General features: G+C 39.8%; 1 protein-coding gene across 1 annotated transcript; it reads right to left on the bottom strand.

Moving 5' to 3' along the window:
- Window positions 1–468: 468 nt before the first annotated feature.
- Window positions 469–19,110, bottom strand: LOC138652250 (5-hydroxytryptamine receptor 3A-like). The gene is made up of 9 exons (XM_069743017.1): window positions 19,056–19,110; window positions 15,125–15,285; window positions 14,416–14,460; window positions 8,896–9,005; window positions 8,330–8,499; window positions 6,947–7,104; window positions 3,533–3,743; window positions 2,400–2,627; window positions 469–737 (listed from the first exon to the last, which is right to left on the bottom strand). The coding sequence occupies exons 1-9, from the start codon at window positions 19,108–19,110 to the stop codon at window positions 469–471; spliced, it is 1,407 nt and encodes a 468-aa protein (XP_069599118.1).
- Between the last annotated feature and the right edge of the window lie 3,410 nt (window positions 19,111–22,520).

Below are 22,520 nucleotides of genomic sequence, written 5' to 3' on the forward strand. Positions count from 1 at the left end.
ATTGATCCCTTTATATTCCAAAAGTGAGCAGCGAGAAATCACGCTTTGAAGTTCTGTATACATGAATCTGACAATGTATTTATTATCTGCCTAGCGCCATCCTCCTCTGGCTGATTGACAGTTCGCTGGCTTTGATATAAAAAATGGTAGCGTCAAGCAGGGAACTCAACGTGAGGCTGACGAACTGGAAATGCATCATCAAACCCCAACGCACTTCCAGATTTATGTATGCAGAACTTGAAAGTGAGATTTCTCTCACGGCTCAAGACGCAATTTGGGTCATAAAGTGTTCAGCTGGCTCATAATTTAAAGGGCTATACAGTCATGTAAATGGACTGGATGACAATTATTTTTGCCAGGTCCCCTTTAAATATATGTTGTGGTTCAATAAGTTCCATCCCAAAAATTATATTCTCCTTCCTCTAGATCAACATTATGAATTTGTTACATTTTCACCATCGATATGATTTATATGACCATATGATTTGACCAGCAAATAGCTAAGCTGACAATAAAAGCTAAGACAATTAGCAGATACGCCCAGAAAAGACATTTATCCAGAACATGTCCAATCAGTATCCATTCCTTGTTAGATTCCTCATCTCTTTTGCCTTCAATATACTTCCGGATTGTAACGATCTCCTTGAAGATGTTCTCCAGGACATCTTGGCTTACGCCCATAACACCAGTTGGCTGAGAAGTGGGTTCTTTGCTTTTAGGATATTTATCCAGTTTATCTGTCAGTGAAAGAAAAATACATTATACTGTAGACGATTCATTCTTTTCTTTATACGGATTTTACAACCTCACATGTTCATGATTAAAACTGGAAAAAAACAGTGTTCAAGCACCGCTATGGCAGGTAGAGCTTTGAAAACAAACAGCAGTGTATGGCGTCACTGCATTGCATCTGCAACTCCCATAGAAAGGAATGCAAAAGAAAGCGTAGCTCATCTGCAGCCTCACCTCCTGTGCCCGCTGCCTGATCAATGTTTAACATTATTGGTGGGATGCCCATACATTGTTCTCATGTGTGTGCACATTATTTAGTAAAAAAAATATCATAATAGAATCAAAAAGGGATTGAAATAATCTATAGTCCTCACGTACAGTAACCCCAAATAAGGTTCCACAATCATTTGGCAGGCTCAGCTGCAATCATCTCTGCAAACTCCTGTTTGTTTCTACAATCTTATTTACTTCTTGGCTCAAACCTGCAGATAACCCTTATTGTCTGATGTAAATATTACAGACTCTTCTCTGTTGTTGTTCACTCTTCTAAGACTTCTGAATCAGTGTATCATTTTTATAAAGTAGTCTACCTGTTAATTTCTGCTGCCAGCAGTTGCCTCTTTGTTTGCCTATTAACCATCCATCTGCTGTAAGCATTATGAACTGTTTTCTAGACTTGTTCTCACTACAAACGCTGCTGCAAATCCTGGACTGACTATACATCTTCAATTCCAGTATGTCACTGAGTCTTCTAATGTTCTCTCCTCAGATTGTTTGTTTGCATTCCTGGTCTTTACTCTTTTAATTGCCATCCAGGAAGTCTTGCCCACTCTGCCATCGCCTTTGGTCAGCATCACTTCAACAGGTGAGATAAGGAATGCAGACAAACAATCTGAGCAGAGAACATTAGAAGACTCTAGGGTAGAGTGACATACTGGAATTGAAGATGTATAGTCAGTCCAGGATTTGCAGCAGCGCTTGTAGTGTGATCAAGTCCAGAAAACAGTTCATAATGCTTACAGCAGGTGGATGGTTAATAGACAAACAAAGACTCAATTTATATGAGTAAAAAACATATAAAGAATATGTTGTGGTCTGAACTTTGGCCAGTCAATAAAAGTGTGGTGTCGTACTCCACGACGGACTGCACGCAAACAGCAGAAACACAATTTGGGGTCTGAGTAGACCAAATCCCAGTATGCAACACAACACACAGTCAAGAGTCGGATGGTTCAAATTGTGCCAAATGAAACACTTAACGTGCACATGTACTCAATGTAAAGGAAGGCACAAACTCCCAAAGATGCCAGTCATTTCCACTTCTTCTAGACATGACTGAGCTGATGGTTGTCTTTACATGGTTGTGTAAATTCGGCATTAACGAATGAGGCGTCACACATGGGCTTAAAGGAGTTGTCCACTACTTGGACAATGTGAGTTCCCGAAGAACGAGTGCCAACACCATTGCTGGAACGTCACCAGCATGGTGAGGGTTTTTATTTTAACTGGGACCAACACTCAGATTGAGAAGGGGTTGTCCTAGTAGTGGATTAACACTAACAAAATTGAGTTGTTTTTTTCCAAAAACCCAACCTCTTCACTTACTTTGTAAACTAAATGTAAATCTGATTTGCTTATCCCATAAAATGCAGATTTATATCACTCACCACTACTAGCAGAGCTCATCTCTTGTGCTTCACTGAACTCTCCGTTGGGCTCAGTATCACAATGCTTGCTCTTCATATGTATCAGCTTGCTTATCCTTTCCAGAACCAGCTTCCTCACCCACATCGGTACCTTACAGGGGCTATTTTTATTACTCACTATATGAAAAATGAGAATACTTTCTGCCAAACTGATCCCAAGCAGAGCCATGCAGACGACGAAATAAATATCTGAAACAAACAACAAAAAATAACAAAAGAAAACGTATGGCATTTTAGTAGGTTAGGCCAAATCCAACCTCGACTGAATTTTTTTTGCGTATTTGCATACTAATAACCATCAATCTTAATGAGGTCTTGTCACTAACCATAAATATGTAACTTTCTATTGTTAGGTGTAAACTCCACTGTTTTTCTTAATCTAGCGATATATACCCGGATTACTTAAAGTGGTTTTCCAACAAATGAAAATGTATTTTAATCAATAGTTCTTGGAATAATAATAAGTTCCACAATTGGATGTGTTTAAATAAAATGTTCCTGTGCTGAGATAATCCTATAAATGTTCCTGTACGGTCAGACACAGCCATTACACAGTACACAGCAGGGACGCATTTATAAGATTATCTCAGCACAGGAACATTTTATTTACACACATCCAATTGTGAAAGTTATTATTATTCCAAGATCTATTAATTAAAATTTGTTTGTGGGGAAACCCCTTTAAGTAAACAGTATTATTTCCTTTAGCCATTGTGTTACCATGTGCAAATAAGAATAAAGAATCTTAGAATGTTAGAGTTGGAAGGGACCGCCAGGGTCATCATGTCCAACCCCCTGCTCAATTCAGGAGTCACTAAACCATCTCAGACAGATGTCTGTCCGGCCTCTGAAGACGTCCATTGAAGGAGAACTCACCACCTCTCGAGGCCGCCTGTTCCACTCATTGATCACCCTCACTGTCACAAAGTATTTTCTAATATCTAATCTGTATCTTCTCCCTTTCAGTTTCATTCCATTGCTTCTCATGAATGTGAACCTGTTAATTCTTACATCTTTAAATCCACCGTAAACTACCAAGAAACATACAGTATAAAATTACCAATATATACGATGATGTACAACTTTGGCCATACCTATTATTGGTGTTGTGTGTGATGAAGCCGGTAATATGTCCATAACTATGACGAGGAACACAGAATAACCAAGCAGCAGCGTGATCTTGAAGGAAATCCTTTCTCCGCTCTCATTAGGGAGGTAGAATCCAATGATATCCAAAATCATGAGAAACACGCTGGGCACTATTAAGTTCACAACATAGTACAGTGAAAGTCTCTTAAAGATAATCTAGAGAAAAATGATTTAGAAAAAGTTACCGCGTTATTAAAAGAAAATGTATTTTTTAATACTAGCATTTAAAGGAAAATATTTAGAATTGAGAGTCCTCAGTGGTTGATACCTTTTTACGGCTAACTGAAAAGATGGTAACAAATTGCAAGCTTTCGAGACTACACAGGTCTCTTCATCAGGCATAGACTAATAGAAATTCTGAAAAAAAACATATTTATGCACAACACAGCACAGAAAACATGCCATAGATAAGACAGGTGACGTGAAGCAGAACTACCATTAAGGATAAGGAGTGTGAATGTTATTGTCTTATCTATGAACTGTTCCAATATTTATCGACATAAACATTTTAGCACTCTCACATAATGGTGGTTTTGCTTCACATCACCTGTCTTATCTATGGCATTTTTTCCTGGGCTGTATTGTGCATAAATATGTGATTCTTCAGAACTATTTTAGTCTTTGCCTGATGAAGACCTGTGTAGTCTCGAAAGCTTGCAATTTGTTACCATCTTTTCAGTTAGCCATTAAAAGGCATCAACCACTGAGGACTCTCAATTCTAAATATTTGTCTATCCACTGGCTAACACGGTACCAAGATATATATCTTTCCTGTAGCATTTAAAGGAACACCGTCATCCAAAAAATTACACCTTTGAAACCTTGCGAATTTTTGAAGTTGAAGGACGAAATGTATTATTTTTCACATCTATGAATACAAACAAATAATACTGCAGATTTTATATACTGGAGGTTAGCGGCCACAAAGTCTAACCTACAAACCTGCTGCATGTGTATTTCAATGGAGGAGACTGATGGATAAATCCGCTCATCTATCAGAGTAGAAAGAGAGGTGGCTCACTGCTGAAGGTGTATGTATATGTCCAGCTTTAGGCAGGTTCAGATATAATCTGCCCGATTCTTGCTTCCCCCAATGTCTACAATTGGGAAAGTTTACAATGTAATTACACATTCAATTGTTGGATATTTATCTAAGGTGCATGGCTATCCTACGAGACATGGGATGCTGCGGATGGTTTTCACAGGAGAGCCACTGTCCGAAGGAGCTAACCAGAGGCAGGAAGGGTCTCCAAGCAGGATCAGAGCCAACAGGTCATGGCAGGAAGAGTTATATAAAATAAGAGGATAGTCAAAATTCACGCCAAGGTCAGAAAAGAGGAGGTATCAGGAAACCAGCAGAAGCAGACTAGAAAAGAAATCAACTGATTGAATGTCCGTGGAAGTAAGAGACACAAGGGTTTAAATAGCATGCAGCCTTACCCAAGGCTCTCAGAAAGGAGTAATCAAGAAGTCAGACAATTAACTCCATAGCTGCCTGATCTAGTGGCATCAAAATTCCCAGGAATTAAACAGGACCGATGCTGTCACGCATCACTTGTAACAAAGGGGCGACACTGCCTAGCAGCCGAAGCAAGACCGAAAATGACAGGAGCTGGCACATATATTACTGTAGGGTATACTGACCCATCACTTAGGGTGTTTTAAATGTTCATGGGAGCCATGGGGCTTCTTCAAAATATATTGTACATAGTTACAGTTGTGCCCAAAAGCAGCAGAATTTTTTGCTTTCCTTTTCTTTTTTCAGAGAATATGAATGATAACACCAAAACTTTTTCTCCACTCATGGTTAGTGGTTGGGTGAAGCCATTTATTGTCAAACTACTGTTTTATCTTTTTAAATCATCCAAATGGCCCTGATCAAAAGTTCACATACTCTGGTGATTTTGGCCTGATAACATGCACAGAAGTTGACCCAAATGGGTTTGAATGGCTACTAAAGGTAACATCCTCACCTGTGACCTGTTTGTTTGTAATCAGTGTGTGTGCATAAAAGCTGAGTGAGTTTATCCAGACAGACTCTTGCATCTTTCATCCAGCCACTGGTTTCTGGACTGTGAGTCATGGGGAAAGCAACAGAATTGTCAACGGATCTATGGGAAAAGGTAGTTGAATTGTATAAAACAGGAAAGGGATGGAAAAAGATATCCAAGGAATTGATAATGCCAGTCAGCATGGTTCAAACAGTGACTAACAAATGGAAAATTAGGGGCTCTGTAAAAACAAAACCATGGTCAGGTAGACCAACAAAAATGTTGTCCACAACTGACAGGAAAATTGCTAGAGTTGCAAAGAAAAATCCACAAATAACATCAGCTGAAATACAGAACTCCCTGAGAACTAGCGGTGTGGATGTTTCAAGATGTACAATAAGGAGGCAATTGAAGTAAAATGGGCTGTATGGTTGAGTCGCCAGAAGAAATCCATTACTGCGCAAATGCCACAAAGTATCTTGCCTACAATACGCAAAACAGCACAGAGACAAGCCTCAAAACTTCTGGAACAAGGTAATTTGGAGTGATGAGACCAAAATTGAACTTTTTGGCCACAACCATAAACGTTACATTTGGAGAGAAGTCAACAAGGCTTATGATTAAAGGAACACCATTCCTACTGTAAAGCATGGAGGTGGATCACTGATGTTTTCAGGATGTGTGAGCTACAAAGGCACAGGAAACTTGGTCAAAGTTGAAGGAAAGATGAATGCAGCATGTTATCAGCAAATACTGAAGGCAAATTTGCACTGATCAGCCTGGAAGATGCGCATGGGTCGTACTTGGATGTTCCAATATGACAAAGATCCAAAACACAAGGCCAAGTCGACCTGTCATTGGCTACAGCAGAACAAAGTGAAGGTTCTAGAGTGGCCATCTCAGTCTTCTGACCTCAATATCATTGAGCCATTCTGGGGAGATCTCACGCGCACAGCTCATGCTAGACAGCCCAGGAACTTACAGGAACTGGAGGCTTTTTGACTAGAAGAGAGGGCAGCTTTAGCATCTGAGAAAATAAAGAACCTCATCCACAACAACCACAAAAGACTTCAAACTGTCATTGATGTTAGATGGGGCAATACACGGTATTAAGAAAAGGGGTATGTGAACTTGTGATCACGGTTATTTGGATGTTTTGGGTTGTCATTATGATTTATAAAGAGAAAACACAGTAGTTTGACAATAAATGGCTTCACCCAACCTCTAACCATGAGTGGAGAAAAGGTTTTGGTGTTATCATTCACATTGTCTGAAAAATTCTTCCGGGGTATGTAAACTTTTGAGCACAACTGTAACATAGTCATGCACTGCATATTATAAAATGACATTGAAAAAATGCCAACTCACATGAAAGACCAGCACTGCATATTCCTTTTCTTCGTCAGTCTCCATTCTGTAACTGGAAGACATATAGGAAAGTTCCCATTCCCCTGGATAGAAAATCGTTTGCAGTTGCAATCTCAAATTGTCTGATGCTACCCATGCTGACAAATTAATATGTTCAACTGGAAACAAGAGAGACACAAAAGGCTGATAGGTCCATTACCAATATGTCCAATATTGTTTACATCCTGAACTTCCTGCTAGCTCTTGAGTACATTTCCTAAGAGGAAGAGTTGTATCTGTCCTACAGGTCACACACTATCACTCTCAGTGCCCATCCACTTTACATACTGTACAAAGCACCATCCTGAGACTACTATATAGTCTCAAGATGGTTAAATGCTTGGTCAGGTTTTTTTTTTACTTTATTATGTGCTATCCTGACACTCTCCTGCAGTGAGTAGTGTTACAGTTGCTGATATTGGCACCACACAGACTCAGCGTATTGCAGCAGTGAGCTAGACAATGCATTCATACATTATATTGTAATCTAGCACTCTGGAACACTTATCAACATCCCTTCCGGCCCCACTCACAAGCTGATAAGTAGGGATGGGCGGACCCGTGGATGTTCGGGTCCATCGAGTTCAGCCGATCTTTATAAAAAAGTTTGGTTCGCTTCCCAGAATGGAATGGGGGGCCGAACATCTGGCGGTTCCCACTCTGTCATCTATGAACTGCAACAACCTTACTGAGGTCAGCGCTTGCAGTGCCTTTTTTTTTATTATTATTATTTTATATATTTTTTTACATCGTTCTCTGGATAATCACAGTCATGCCAATACTTGACATTGTTGTGTTGGGACTGGAAGTGCCCACACAAAAAAAGCTTTTTTGATTGGTTGTGCTCCAGACTTTCAACAAGATTTTTTTGGGTTGCCAAACCCGAACAGTAACACGGACCTCCGTGAGAAGTCCGTTCGGGTTGGCCCATCTCTACTGATAAGATTTCTGCGTGAAGCCTGTAATGTTCGCTTCCTGCTCACCCCCCAGTCCTGTGAAACTAGCCAATGATTGCAGGCCACAACACCAGAGATCAGAGCTCATTGCAGATCTACCGGCTGAGCAAAGCACAGACATGAAACTCTACTCTGTGCTTTGAATTGACTGTAGCAGGAATTAAGGGGTCGGAGGTCACAACAAGACGTGACAGTTTAGGAGCAGAGCAGAATTTTAACAGCATGTAAATTAAGAAGTTTCTTCATTTCTGAAAGGCTTTACAATTCCTTAATAATCTGTGTGCCTGGAAAACCAATTTAAAAATCAGCAGTGCAGAACAATATATTATGACAGTTCCCTAAATTAGAGTATTGTAATTGATATCAAAATTAGAAGCAAAAGACGTACTTGTGTGAAGCTGACTGTAAAAACTCAAAGTACAATTGTGAGCATCAAAAGGGTAGAAGAAGATGTAGAACATGCACACGAACGATTGTCGGAGTGCCACCTGATATTTTATGAGTCCAGTGCTATCAATGTAGACAAAACTATTTCCTAATAATTTTCCAGAATCCACACTGCGGGAAGAGGAAAAATATTTTCAGTGCATGTTGTTCACTGACTACAAATGCATAACGGCCAACAATGAAATGTCCAGGAATCTCCCGGAAAATGTAAACATTTAATCTCTCAAATGAAAAGGATCCCTTTGTCCTTTCCCAGTGGGCTAAATACTCACTGGTCCCCATTTATGGAACTCACTACAAAGAGCCATCGTAGATATATTCTGATACTTGCTCCAGTGCCAGAACATTAACCACAGCAGCAAATGGGACTGAAGATGATTACAAGCTGAAGAAATTAGGAGATGGTTAAATCTTCCGGGTCTTTTATGGGGTCAGTATTTCCTTAAGGAGTTTGATATTTATGTTCACTTAGTTGTTCAATATCGAGCAGGTCAAACCCGCACTCACAGTTCAGCAATCTGTATATCTGGAAACCATACGCTCTCCGTAGGAATGGAAATAAGAGTCATATTGTCAAAGTCCGCTGGATTCCATCGCAGAAATTCATCGCTCCAGTACTACATGGAGACAAAACACCATAATAGTATAACACAAGCAGCACACTTTACACAACATAGGACTCAGCACCATGCAAGGGCTTTCTACATCATAGATCATAGATACATTTCTGCTCTGCTATAGTTTCCTGACTTTGAATTCTACCATAATAAGTCACATATACTGTCTGCATATATGTGTGTAAGGTGTATAATGATATACAGGTACATACTGCATTAGTACTGTATATGTATGAGTGTAAAGTGTATAATGATGGATGTACTGTATATGTATGTGTGTAATGTATGTACTGTATATATATATGTGTGTACAAGTATACGTGAAGTATATGTACTGTATACTGTATGTGTGTAAGGTGTGTAATTGTGTACTATATATGTATGTACTGTATATGTATGTGTGTAATGTATGGCCTGTATGTGTATATGTGTAAAGTGTATAATGTATATACTGTATGAGTGTGTATTTACAGCAGCAATGTGTTTACTGTATATGTGTGTAAGACGTGTAATGTATGTGTTACATGTAAATGTACATGTGTATGATGCGTAATGGGTGTACTATATACTGTATGCATGTATTGTATATGTGTGTAAAGTGTATTGTATAAGTGTGTTGATGGCGTGTAATGTATATACTGTATATGTGTGAATGTAAGGGCAGCAATGTATTTACTGTACAGTATATGTGTGTGTAAGATGTGTAATGTGTGTATTGTTTATGTATGTGTGTAAAATGTGTAATGAGTGTACTATATATGTGCACTATGTACTGTAAATGTACGTCTGTGTGTATGGTGTAAAATGCATGTATTGTATATGTATGTATGTGTTGTATTTGTGAAAAAGGTGCATATTATAAATATGTGTGTTAATGGTGTGTAATGTATGTACTGTATATGTATGTGTGCAACGTGTGTAATGGGTGTACTATGCATGTGCAGAATGTACTGTATATGTGTGTAAGATGCGTACTGAATATATATGTGTGTATGGTGGGTAATGCATGTACTGTATATGTATGTGCTGTATATGTGTGTAAGATGTCTAATGTGTGCTCTCTATATGTATGTGCTGTATATGTGTAAGATGTGTACTGTATATGTATGTGTGTATGGTGTGTAATGTGCGCTCTGTAATGTATGTGCTGTATATGTGTGTAAGATGTGTAATGTGTGCTCTGTAATGTATGTGCTGTATATGTGTGTAAGATGTGTACTGTATATGTATGTGTGTATGGTGGGTAATATATGTACTGTATGTATGTGCTATATATGTGTGTTATATGTACTGTATACGTATGTGTGTACGCTGTGTAATATATGTACTGTAATGTATGTGCTGTGTAATGTGTGTACTGTAATGTATGTGCTATATATGTGTGTAATATATGTACTGTATATGTATGTGTGTATGCTGTGTAATATATGTACTGTATATGTATGTGTGTACGCTGTGTAATATATGTACTGTAATGTATGTGCTATATGTGTGTAATATATGTACTGTATATGTATGTGTGTACGCTGTGTAATATATGTACTGTAATGTATGTGCTATATATGTGTGTAATATATGTACTGTATATGTATGTGTGTACGCTGTGTAATATATGTACTGTAATGTATGTGCTGTGTAATGTGTGTACTGTAATGTATGTGTGTACGCTGTGTAATATATGTACTGTAATGTATGTGCTGTGTAATGTGTGTACTGTAATGTATGTGTGTACGCTGTGTAATATATGTACTGTAATGTATGTGCTGTGTAATGTGCGCACTGTAATGTATGTGCTGTGTAATGTGTGTACTGTAATGTATGTGCTGTGTAATGTGTGTACTGTAATGTATGTGCTGTGTAATGTATGTACTGTAATGTATGTGCTGTGTAATGTGCGCACTGTAATGTATGTGCTGTGTAATGTATGTACTGTAATGTATGTGCTGTGTAATGTGCGTACTGTAATGTATGTGCTGTGTAATGTATGTACTGTAATGTATGTGCTGTGTAATGTGTGTACTGTAATGTATGTGCTGTGTAATGTATGTACTGTAATGTATGTGCTGTGTAATGTGTGTGCTGTAATGTATGTGCTGTGTAATGTATGTACTGTAATGTATGTGCTGTGTAATGTGCGCACTGTAGTGTATGTGCTGTGTAATGTATGTACTGTAATGTATGTGCTGTGTAATGTGTGTACTGTAATGTATGTGCTGTGTAATGTGTGTACTGTAATGTATGTGCTGTGTAATGTGTGTACTGTAATGTATGTGCTGTGTAATGTGTGTACTGTAATGTATGTGCTGTGTAATGTATGTACTGTAATGTATGTGCTGTGTAATGTGTACTGTAATGTATGTGCTGTGTGATGTATGTACTGTAATGTATGTGCTGTGTAATGTGTGTACTGTAATGTATGTGCTGTGTAATGTATGTACTGCAATGTATGTGCTGTGTAATGTATGTACTGTAATGTATGTGCTGTGTAATGTGTGTACTGTAATGTATGTGCTGTGTAATGTATGTACTATAATGTATGTGCTGTGTAATGTGTGTACTGTAATGTATGTGCTGTGTAATGTGTGTACTGTAATGTATGTGCTGTGTAATGTGTGTACTGTAATGTATGTGCTGTGTAATGTATGTACTATAATGTATATGCTGTGTAATGTGTGTACTGTAATGTATGTGCTGTGTAATGTGTGTACTGTAATGTATGTGCTGTGTAATGTGTGTACTGTAATGTATGTGCTGTGTAATGTATGTACTGTAATGTATGTGCTGTGTAATGTGTGTACTGTAATGTATGTGCTGTGTAATGTGTGTACTGTAATGTATGTGCTGTGTAATGTATGTACTGTAATGTATGTGCTGTGTAATGTGTGTACTGTAATGTATGTGCTGTGTAATGTGTGTACTGTAATGTATGTGCTGTGTAATGTATGTACTGTAATGTATGTGCTGTGTAATGTGTGTACTGTAATGTATGTGCTGTGTAATGTATGTACTGTAATGTATGTGCTGTGTAATGTGTGTACTGTAATGTATGTGCTGTGTAATGTGTGTACTGTAATGTATGTGCTGTGTAATGTATGTACTGTAATGTATGTGCTGTGTAATGTGTGTACTGTAATGTATGTGCTGTGTAATGTGTGTACTGTAATGTATGTGCTGTGTAATGTATGTACTGTAATGTATGTGCTGTGTAATGTGTGTACTGTAATGTATGTGCTGTGTAATGTGTGTACTGTAATGTATGTGTGTACGCTGTGTAATATATGTACTGTAATGTATGTGCTGTGTAATATATGTACTGTAATGTATGTGCTGTGTAATGTGTGTACTGTAATGTATGTGTGCACGCTGTGTAATACAGTGGGGCAAAAAAGTATTTAGTCAGTCAGCAATAGTGCAAGTTCCACCACTTAAAAAGATGAGAGGCGTCTGTAATTTACATCATAGGTAGACCTCAACTATGGGAGACAAACTGAGAAATAAAAATCCAGAAAATCACATTGTCTGTTTTTTTATCATTTTATTTGCATATTATGGTGGAAAATAAGTATTTAGTCAGAAACAAAATTTCATCTCAATACTTTGTAATATATCCTTTGTTGGCAATGACAGAGGTCAAACGTTTTCTGTAAGTCTTCACAAGGTTGCCACACACTGTTGTTGGTATGTTGGCCCATTCCTCCATGGAGATCTCCTCTAGAGCAATGATGTTTTTGGCTTTTCGCTTGGCAACACGGACTTTCAACTCCCTCCAAAGGTTTTCTATAGGGTTGAGATCTGGAGACTGGCTCGACCACTCCAGGACCTTGAAATGCTTCTTACGAAGCCACTCCTTCGTTGCCCTGGCGGTGTGCTTTGGAACATTGTCATGTTGAAAGACCCAGCCACGTATCATCTTCAATGCCCTTGCTGATGGAAGGAGGTTTGCACTCAAAATCTCACGATACATGGCCCCATTCATTCTTTCATGTACCCGGATCAGTCATCCTGGCCCCTTTGCAGAGAAACAGCCCCAAAGCATGATGTTTCCACCACCATGCTTTACAGTAGGTATGGTGTTTGATGGATGCAACTCAGTATTCTTTTTCCTCCAAACACGACAAGTTGTGTTTCTACCAAACAGTTCCAGTTTGGTTTCATCAGACCATAGGACATTCTCCCAAAACTCCTCTGGATCATACAAATGCTCTCTAGCAAACTTCAGACGGGCCCGGACATGTACTGGCTTAAGCAGTGGGACACGTCTGGCACTGCAGGATCTGAGTCCATGGTGGCGTAGTGTATTACTTATGGTAGGCCTTGTTACATTGGTCCCAGCTCTGTGCAGTTCATTCACTAGGTCCCCCCGCGTGGTTCTGGGATTTTTGCTCACCGTTCTTGTGATCATTCTGACCCCACGGGGTGGGATTTTGCGTGGAGCCCCAGATCGAGGGAGATTATCAGTGGTCTTGTATGTCTTCCATTTTCTAATTATTGCTCCCACTGTTGATTTCTTCACTCCAAGCTGGTTGGCTATTGCAGATTCAGTCTTCCCAGCCTGGTGCAGGGCTACAATTTTGTTTCTGGTGTCCTTTGACAGCTCTTTGGTCTTCACCATAGTGGAGTTTGGAGTCAGACTGTTTGAGGGTGTGCACAGGTGTCTTTTTATACTGATAACAAGTTTAAACAGGAGCCATTACTACAGGTAATGAGTGGAGGAAAGAGGAGACTCTTAAAGAAGAAGTTACAGGTCTGTGAGAGCCAGAAATCTTGATTGTTTGTTTCTGACCAAATACTTATTTTCCACCATAATATGCAAATAAAATGATAAAAAAACAGACAATGTGATTTTCTGGATTTTTTTTTCTCAGTTTGTCTCCCATAGTTGAGGTCTGCCTATGATGTAAATTACAGACGCCTCTCATCTTTTTAAGTGGTGGAACTTGCACTATTGCTTACTGACTAAATACTTTTTTGACCCACTGTATATGTACTGTAATGTATGTGCTGTATAATGTATGTACTGTAATGTATGTGCTGTGTAATGTGTGTACTGTAATGTATGTGCTGTGTAATGTGTGTACTGTAATGTATGTGCTGTGTAATGTGTGCACTGCACATGTGTAAGTGTAAGGTAAATTTACATAGTTAATATGATTAAAAAACATGAGTCCATCACGTACATGTGTATTTGTGAGGTTAAAGAGTTTAGTTTATTAGATTCTCTTAATATCGATGACAAATTGGTTTTACACAACTGTGGAGAGAGAGGGAAGACGATAAAGAAAAAGAGAAAAATTACAAGACAAGTTTAAATGTGACTTTGCAGTTAATCTCTTACTTTTGGTCATGTTTTATGTCTCCGGCCTCTGACTTACTATTATTTTTAGGAGCGATCTATGATCTCGTATCTCACCTGATTATACAAGTAATATATTGTCAGCAGCTGTTTTTTCTCATCCTTTGAATTAGAAAATTGTAACATATTAAAGAATATAATGTATAAAATAATTAATAATTGAATTAAACAATGTAATGATGATTACGATCTACACCTGGAGAGGAAAGCATTTACCAACATACTTAATTCGAATGGTGGCATAATTAAAGGGGTTGTCCACTTTCAGAAAACTTTCTGCTATAAGCTGTAGTAGTTATAACAAAACACACTGAGTATAATTTAGCCTCTCCGGATCCAGTGTTGAGTCTTCACCACTGCCTTGCTCTCTGTTGGTTGTCTGCAGCGCTGACGTCAAGCTGACAGTGCTGCAGCCAATCAGAGAGCTCAGTGGCCTACAGGGGCAGAGCTGTCGAGTTCACTCATTGGGTGCAGCGCTGTTGATAAACTTTATAAAAGGGGCTTGGACTACGGAAGAAAATCACTTTAATGACTTTACAGAAAATCCTGGCTTCAAGTCATAGATCTGGATATTGCAAAGAATTATTTCAGAAATTGCAACATTCAATAACGTTTCCTTATAGAAAGAAAGTAGAATACCCCTTTAAATGGGCTCTCCAGGCTTGGAACAAATGTGCCAAATAGTGATAACATGCACTGCGCATATTGTCGCCGTTCCCACGTATTCCCACTGGCAGAATATATGACGTCATACATGTATACTTACTACTGAGAGGATACCAAGGATAAGTATATCTATCTGCACTAAGGTGGCTTTTCTCCAGTCTCGTACTGGTCTCAGCTTTGCTTCATATCCTTCCATCAGATAGTGAAGAAGTTGTCCTGGGGTTGAGTTTGACTGCTTAGTGATGGATATTTCATGGGCACCTCCAAATTATCAATAAAATGAAAAATAAAATATATTATCAATGTCAAGAGTACCTTATACATGTCCAGTGTTGCCATCTGAAATTAGGTTTCACATTATAACTAGGGATGAGCAATTTATTTTGCAGTGCCATTGTCCGACAACATGACTGCCTGGCATTATTGGTCCAGGATTCTAGGTGCCTATGGCGCTTACTATGCTGTCACTGCTCTGTTGTAGTGTGTTCGAGGACCAGAGGCTCCTTCCCTGTCCCTAACACTAGGGGCGCCCTAGCTCACCCTGTTACCTGGATTATTTCTGATGATAAAAACGCTGAGGCAACGTACCTTGCCTTAGCTGCTGAATCTGCCCTCAGTCTGTACCCTTCTCCCACCCAGGGAAGAGGGGAGTAGTAGTGAGCAGTAATGAAAGATCTAGACTAACAAGGTAATATGAACAGGGATAAAGGAAACTACCAATCATACGCATATACTCACACAAACAACAGAAGTATGCACCGAGGAGAGGATGATGGGGTAAAACTAATGTAGGAGAAATAGGGGAAATTATCACACACTCAAAACCTAGCAATAGTCACAGATAAATCCACCAAATGCCTTCTCCAATAACCACCTATAACCTCCAGCCATGCAGCAAAGCTATCTCTGACAATGAGTGCTAGCCAGGACCCAGGTTATATAGGAGATGGGAGTGGCTAACAGTGAACAGCTATGAGCCTTAATGCAGGAAAGCTTATAGGAGCTCTACACTAAGCAGATTAACCCCTGTACTGCTAAAAGAAACTTGCTCCATTTAATATGAAGGTGAAGTGGTTCTAATCTGTGCAGGAGTAGGAGAAATCAGACGCTGGGGTCTTCTAGCTCCTCTGTGTCGCAGTAAACTCCTCACATATGCTCTGCAACTTCATGAAGTCTCATAATGTATACTCAATAGGCTTCACATGATGTAGTGATGAACAAACCGTGAAAGGCAACCAGAGAGGTTCTAAGAATGTTCGATGCAACATTGGAGGCCAAGGAGGACCAGACTGGGTGACGGACCAGACTGGGTGACAGACCAGGGCATGGCATATCTCTTATTATACTGTAGCTCATCATTACTAGTTTTAAGAAGAGGTTTGAAAACTGTGATTTATGTATGCAGTATATAATATATATATGACTGTATGGAACTGCAAGACTTAGATTGTAAGAGATGAGAATTTATTTTTTTCCCAAGAAACTAGACAATTAGGAACCTTCTGAATGGAGACCAGCTGCAACACACGGTATGTCCCATGGACCTTTTTTCAAATGTCAGATATCTCCTTGTTTTCCCAAACTCTCTAATCTAATAGTTACCCATGATTATCATATGGAGTTCATTTTATGGAGCTGTAAAGTTGAATCGGTCAAGTACAGAAATTGTCACCATTAACAATATTTTTTGACCCCGGGCTAAGAATGTAATTTGCTTGCTCCAGACCCATGGACACTAGGGACAATTTTATAAGAAGACTGAAATGAAACACCGGTTAATGCAGGAAGAAATCCCACAGTTTTCTATGGGATCATTCATTCCCATTAATTTGGTGTATCTGCTGTTGCACTATACCCTTGAAGTAGGCGGATCAGAAAATGTCGCATGTTGTGTGTTTTTTAAATCTGCCTTCCCTAGTTTTGTTATAGAAACCGTTGAAAAACATTGACGACAACCGATGCTGTTTTTCCATCAGTTGTCAATAGTTCACGCACAAGAAAACTAATTCGGATTATACAGATATAAGAACATTGGGTGAATTTACTCCTTCCTGAGAAGATGACTCTGCTAGTGAACTTAATCTTTTGGGCTGGCCTACAAAATAGCAGAATTACTTTGATGCCCATGTGCAAGCAAGCTGGGAGCTTCTACTGAACTACTGATCATGTGTGACCACCAGTTCTGGGCAAAGTAAGTGGTGGGATTGGTGGAGAATGGGGGAAATAGGAAACAAGTAGTATTAATGATCGTCCATTTGTCTGCTGAACTTCAGAGACCAACTGTGAAACATCTGTCTTGGCCACCAAAAGAGCTTGTGCCATCCTGAAGAGATAATGTACACAACATCTACAAGAATAGAGAGAGCCACAGAATATGGAACCATTTGGTTCACTCAAGGAAGACTCATTCGAGAACATTTACCACATCCCCGGTACCGGGGTTCATTTCTAGTTCTAATTAATGATCGTCCATCTGCTGATCTTCAGGGACCATCTGTGGTGGGATTGGGAAACACCTGTCTTGGCCACCAAAAGAGCTTGTGCCATCCTGAAGAGATGATCTACACGACATCTACAAGCATAGAGAGAGCCACAGAATATGGAACCATTTGGTTCACTCAAGGAAGACTCATTCGAGAACATTTACCACATCCCCGGTACCGGGGTTCATTTCTAGTTCTAATTAATGATCGTCCATCTGCTGAACTTCAGGGACCAACTGTGAAACATCTGTCTTGGCCACCAAAAGAGCTTGTGCCATCCTGAAGAGATAATGTACACAACATCTACAAGAATAGAGAGAGCCACAGAATATGGAACCATTTGGTTCACACAAGGAAGACTCATTCGAGAACATTTACCACATCCCCGGTACCGGGGTTCATTTCTAGTTCTAATTAATGATCGTCCATCTTGTTCAAAGCCGGAGTGAGATTGGATTCTGAGTGCCCTAGGTGCACTCAGACTGAGGCGGATATGCTTCACATGTTGTGGGTGTGCCCCAGGCTCTTTTCGTATTGGGTAGCAGTGTTGAACCAAATTGGGGTGCTTTATGGATGTGCGGTTCCCAGGGATCCAGTGGTTTGTATACTTGGGTATGTGGAGGAATTGTCGGCCGATGAAACTGCCAAAATGGCAATAGCTAGATTGCTCTTCGTTGCAAGGAAAGTGATTGCGAGATACTGGATTAGGGAGGAACCTCCAACCAGACGAGAGTTTGTTGCACAAGTGAATCATATTGTCCAGCTCGAAAAAAGCATCCTTACCAAGAGGAATAGGATGGGATTTTTTCAAAAGCTATGGCAGCCATGGCTAAATGGGAATGATTAAGAGGTTGTGGAAAACAATGTTAATAATGCAATATGTTTGTAATAAAGAAGATCTTCTTGTGGAGGAGGGGGGGAAAGTTGGGGTTGGTTATCTGAGGGAGGGAGGGGGGAGAAGGGGTATATTTTCTTGTTAAAATAAAAAACACAAATGCACCTTGTTGTATAAGTAGATAACATTTATTATGATCAATAAAAATTTATCTGATTAAAAATGATCGTCCATCTGCTGATCTTCAGGGACCATCTGTGGTGGGATTGGGAAACACCTGTCTTGGCCACCAAAAGAGCTTGTGCCATCCTGAAGAGATGATCTACACGACATCTACAAGCATAGAGAGAGCCACAGAATATGGAACCATTTGGTTCACTCAAGGAAGACTCATTCGAGAATATTTACCACATCCCCGGTACCGGGGTTCATTTCTAGTTCTAATTAATGATCGTCCATCTGCTGAACTTCAGGGACCAACTGTGAAACATCTGTCTTGGCCACCAAAAGAGCTTGTGCTATCCTGAAGAGATGATCTACACGACATCTACAAGCATAGAGAGAGCCACAGAATATGGAACCATTTGGTTCACTCAAGGAAGACTCATTCGAGAAAATTTACCACATCCCCGGTACCGGGGTTCATTTCTGGTTGTTATTAATGATAAAGGAGGGAATGCATCTCCTGAACATGACATTTACACTGGACTTACCTGAACAGACGTGAAGAAGGTAGAAGATGATGCCGTGAATCCAACCAAGAATCATTGTGGTGCAGATTGAGAAACCAAGATGCCGAACAGAAGAAATGATATCTGCTGCAGTTGGCAGTCCACTTTATTAAAGCCCGTCCTACAAGTATTGTGTGCTGCACCTGTGGCACGAGTCACGACTCCACAATAACTAGCAAATTTGTGGTTAATGTTCTCCTATTTATGGCACTATTTTAATATCACTGAAGAACGTGGACGTACCGATCAAAGGTTTAGTCAAATAAGTCTGACCAATAATTCCTGGGAGTTTCCATTAAATAGTAAAAGTATCCTAAGTGAGTCCGTAAGTGAATGTCAACAATTCTATATACTTGCTTCCATGAGCAACAAACACCAAAAATTCAGAACAGATGTAAACGAGCAAATAAAAAGATATCAATAATAATGATAAAAAATTACAGAAATGAGCAAGAAAAATCTGATACGTAATCAATGCGATGAAAAATTTGATAATAAACAATAAAATATTTTGTTACATATATTAATCTATATATATATAATTGCCTAAGGGGTACTTCAGTCTGTCTGTCGCGGAAATCCCGGGTCGCTGATTGGTCGCGGCCGGCTGGCCACGACCAATCCGTGACAGGCACAGTCTGGCCGCGAATTGGCCCCTCCCTACTCCCCTCCAGTCAGTGCCCCCTCCATACTCTCCTCCAGTCAGCGGTGCCGGCCACATAGGGGTTTAGGAGTCCGTTAACGCTGCTATTAACACTGTGTGACCAACTTTTTACTATTGATGCTGCCTATGCAGCATCAATAATAAAAACATATAATGTTAAAAATAATAAAAAAAATAAAAAATCATTATATTCTCACCTTCCGGCGCCTTTCTTGCTCCTCGCGACGCTTTGGTCCCAAGAATGCATTTTGGCAATGGCCGGAGATGACGTAGCGGTCTCTAGAGACCGCTACATCATCACGTGTTATTGCCGCAATGCATTCTTGGGATTGGAGCATCGCGAGGAGCATTGCTAAACGCCTGGCCTGGATCTGGGGGCCAACGGAAGGTGAGTATATAACTATTTTTTTATTTAAATTTTTTTTATTAACAGGGACATGGTGCCCACATTGCTATATACTGCGTGGGCTTGTTATATACTGCATGGCCTGTGTTGTATACTACGTGGGCTGTGTTATATACTATGTGGCTGTGTTATACTACGTGGCTGTGTTATATACTACGTGGCTGTGTTATATACTATGTGGGCTGTGTTATATACTATGTGGGCAGTGTTATATACTACGTCTCTGTGCTATATACTGCATGGTCTTTGCTATATACTGCATGGGCTGTGCAATATACTGCGTGGCTGTGTTATATACTATGTGGGCTGTGTTATATACTACATGGCTGTGTTATATACTACGTGGGCTGTGTTATATACTGCGTGGGCTGTGCTATATACTACGTGGGCTGTGTTATATACTAGGTTGGCTGTGTTATATACTATGTGGCTGTGTTATATACTACATCTCTGTGCTAAATACTACGTGGCCTTTGCTATATACTGCATGGTCTGTGCAATATACTGCGTGGCTGTGTTATATATTAGGTGGGCTGTGTTATATACTACATGGGGTGTATTATTTACTATGTGGGCTGTGTTATATACTGCGTGGGCTGTGCTATATACTACGTGGGCTGTGTTATATACTAGGTGGGCTGTGTAATATACTACGTGGGTTGTGCTATATACTACGTGGCCTGTGCTATATACTACTATACATATTCTATAATACCCAATGAGTTAGAATCGGGCCACCATCTAGTATTATATTTATATATTTATTTATAGTATGCCATATATTTTAATACATGTATATTAATGGGCAGCTCCTGCTCTCCTGTCTATGAGAGAAATATAGGCTTTCCCAGTTTAAAATAGGCAAGCCATTGGAATATGGCAGGATCTATGCACGTTCGGTAGTAAGTAGTGTTGAGCGATACCTTCCGATATCGGAAAGTATCGGTATCGGTTTGGATCGGCCGATATTCAAAAAATATCGGATATCGCCGATACCGATACCCGATCCCAATGCAAGTCAATGGGACCAAAATATCGGAATTAAAATAAACCCTTTCTTTCCTTGTAGGTTCATTCTACATGAAGGAAAACAACTAAGAATAATGCCGGATGTATTTGGGGAGGTGGCGGAGACATTAAAGTCATAGAGGTTTATCCCAATCAAATAGAATAGCATGTTTTTTGTTTTTTTTTAAGACGTTCGGAGTGACAAAGATATTGACTATGTAAATTTTTTTTTTATTTTGTCAGATATTGATGTTTCACTATTCCACGCCCTTCCCCTTCTTTTTTTTCTTTTTTTTTTTCTTTTCCCACACTTTCATCTTCATCATCATCAGCATCTTTGACATCAACTTCTTCACCTTATTCATCTTCTTCTTCATCTTCTACCTATTTTTTTTTTTTTATTACATTCTTCATATTCATTTTATTCAACTATTATTATTCTTCTTATTCTACATATTCTTTTTATTCCACTGTTATTATTCTTCCTATTCTACTTCTTCATCATATTCTCATTTGTGACAGGCATTCCCGTAGTTGTTATCTATAAAAGTTTGAAGATTACACCTTCCGTTCTGCCAGTCACAAAAGTTACATTTGTCCGCGTTCAGTTTGGCCTGCAGCATCAGGCTTTATCCAGGGGCACCACGAGGAGGAACGGACTCACCCCCATACACTGCTTAGTCTTCTTCTGCATATAATTTAGATAATATCTTTTGCTCTGATATTAAGTCTTATGCTTAATGTTCTTCTGCTCTTTGTTCTGCAGCCTCTTGTTCTTCTGCTTCTCGGTCTTCCATGTTGTCGTCTCCAGGGTCGTCGTCTCCAGTGTCGTCATCTCCGCCGTCGTCGTCGTCGTCATCGGGGTGGTCTTCCGTGTCGTCGTCATCGTGGTGGTCTTCCGGGTCGTCGACGTTAGGGTCTTCAACTTGGAAATGTAGCAGAAGGTACAAGAAGGCTGAGAAAATGCCAAGAACCAGCTGATGGAACTGGAACTCGGATGGCTACCCGAAGGTTCAAGAGCCTATGGAACTACCGAGGACCAGCTGACGTTACTGGAACCCGGTTACTAAGCAGGAGGTACCCGTGCTAAAAAGCACTACCAAGGACCGCCTGACGTTGACGGAACTCGGATACCCAGAAGGAGGCACCTAAGCCAAAGGCTCTGCCCGGAACCAGCTGACGTTACTGGAACCAGGATGGGGAGCAGAAGGTACAAGAGCAAAAGACACTGCCGAGAACCAGCTGACGGTACTGGAACCCGGATGGGTAGCCGAAGGTCCAAGAGCCAATGGAACTACCGAGGACCAGCTGACGTTACTGGAACCCGGTTACTAAGCAGGAGGTACCCGTGCCTGAAAGCACTACCAAG

This window comes from Ranitomeya imitator, chromosome 10 (assembly GCF_032444005.1).
Source record: "Ranitomeya imitator isolate aRanImi1 chromosome 10, aRanImi1.pri, whole genome shotgun sequence".
NCBI lineage: Eukaryota > Metazoa > Chordata > Amphibia > Anura > Dendrobatidae > Ranitomeya > Ranitomeya imitator.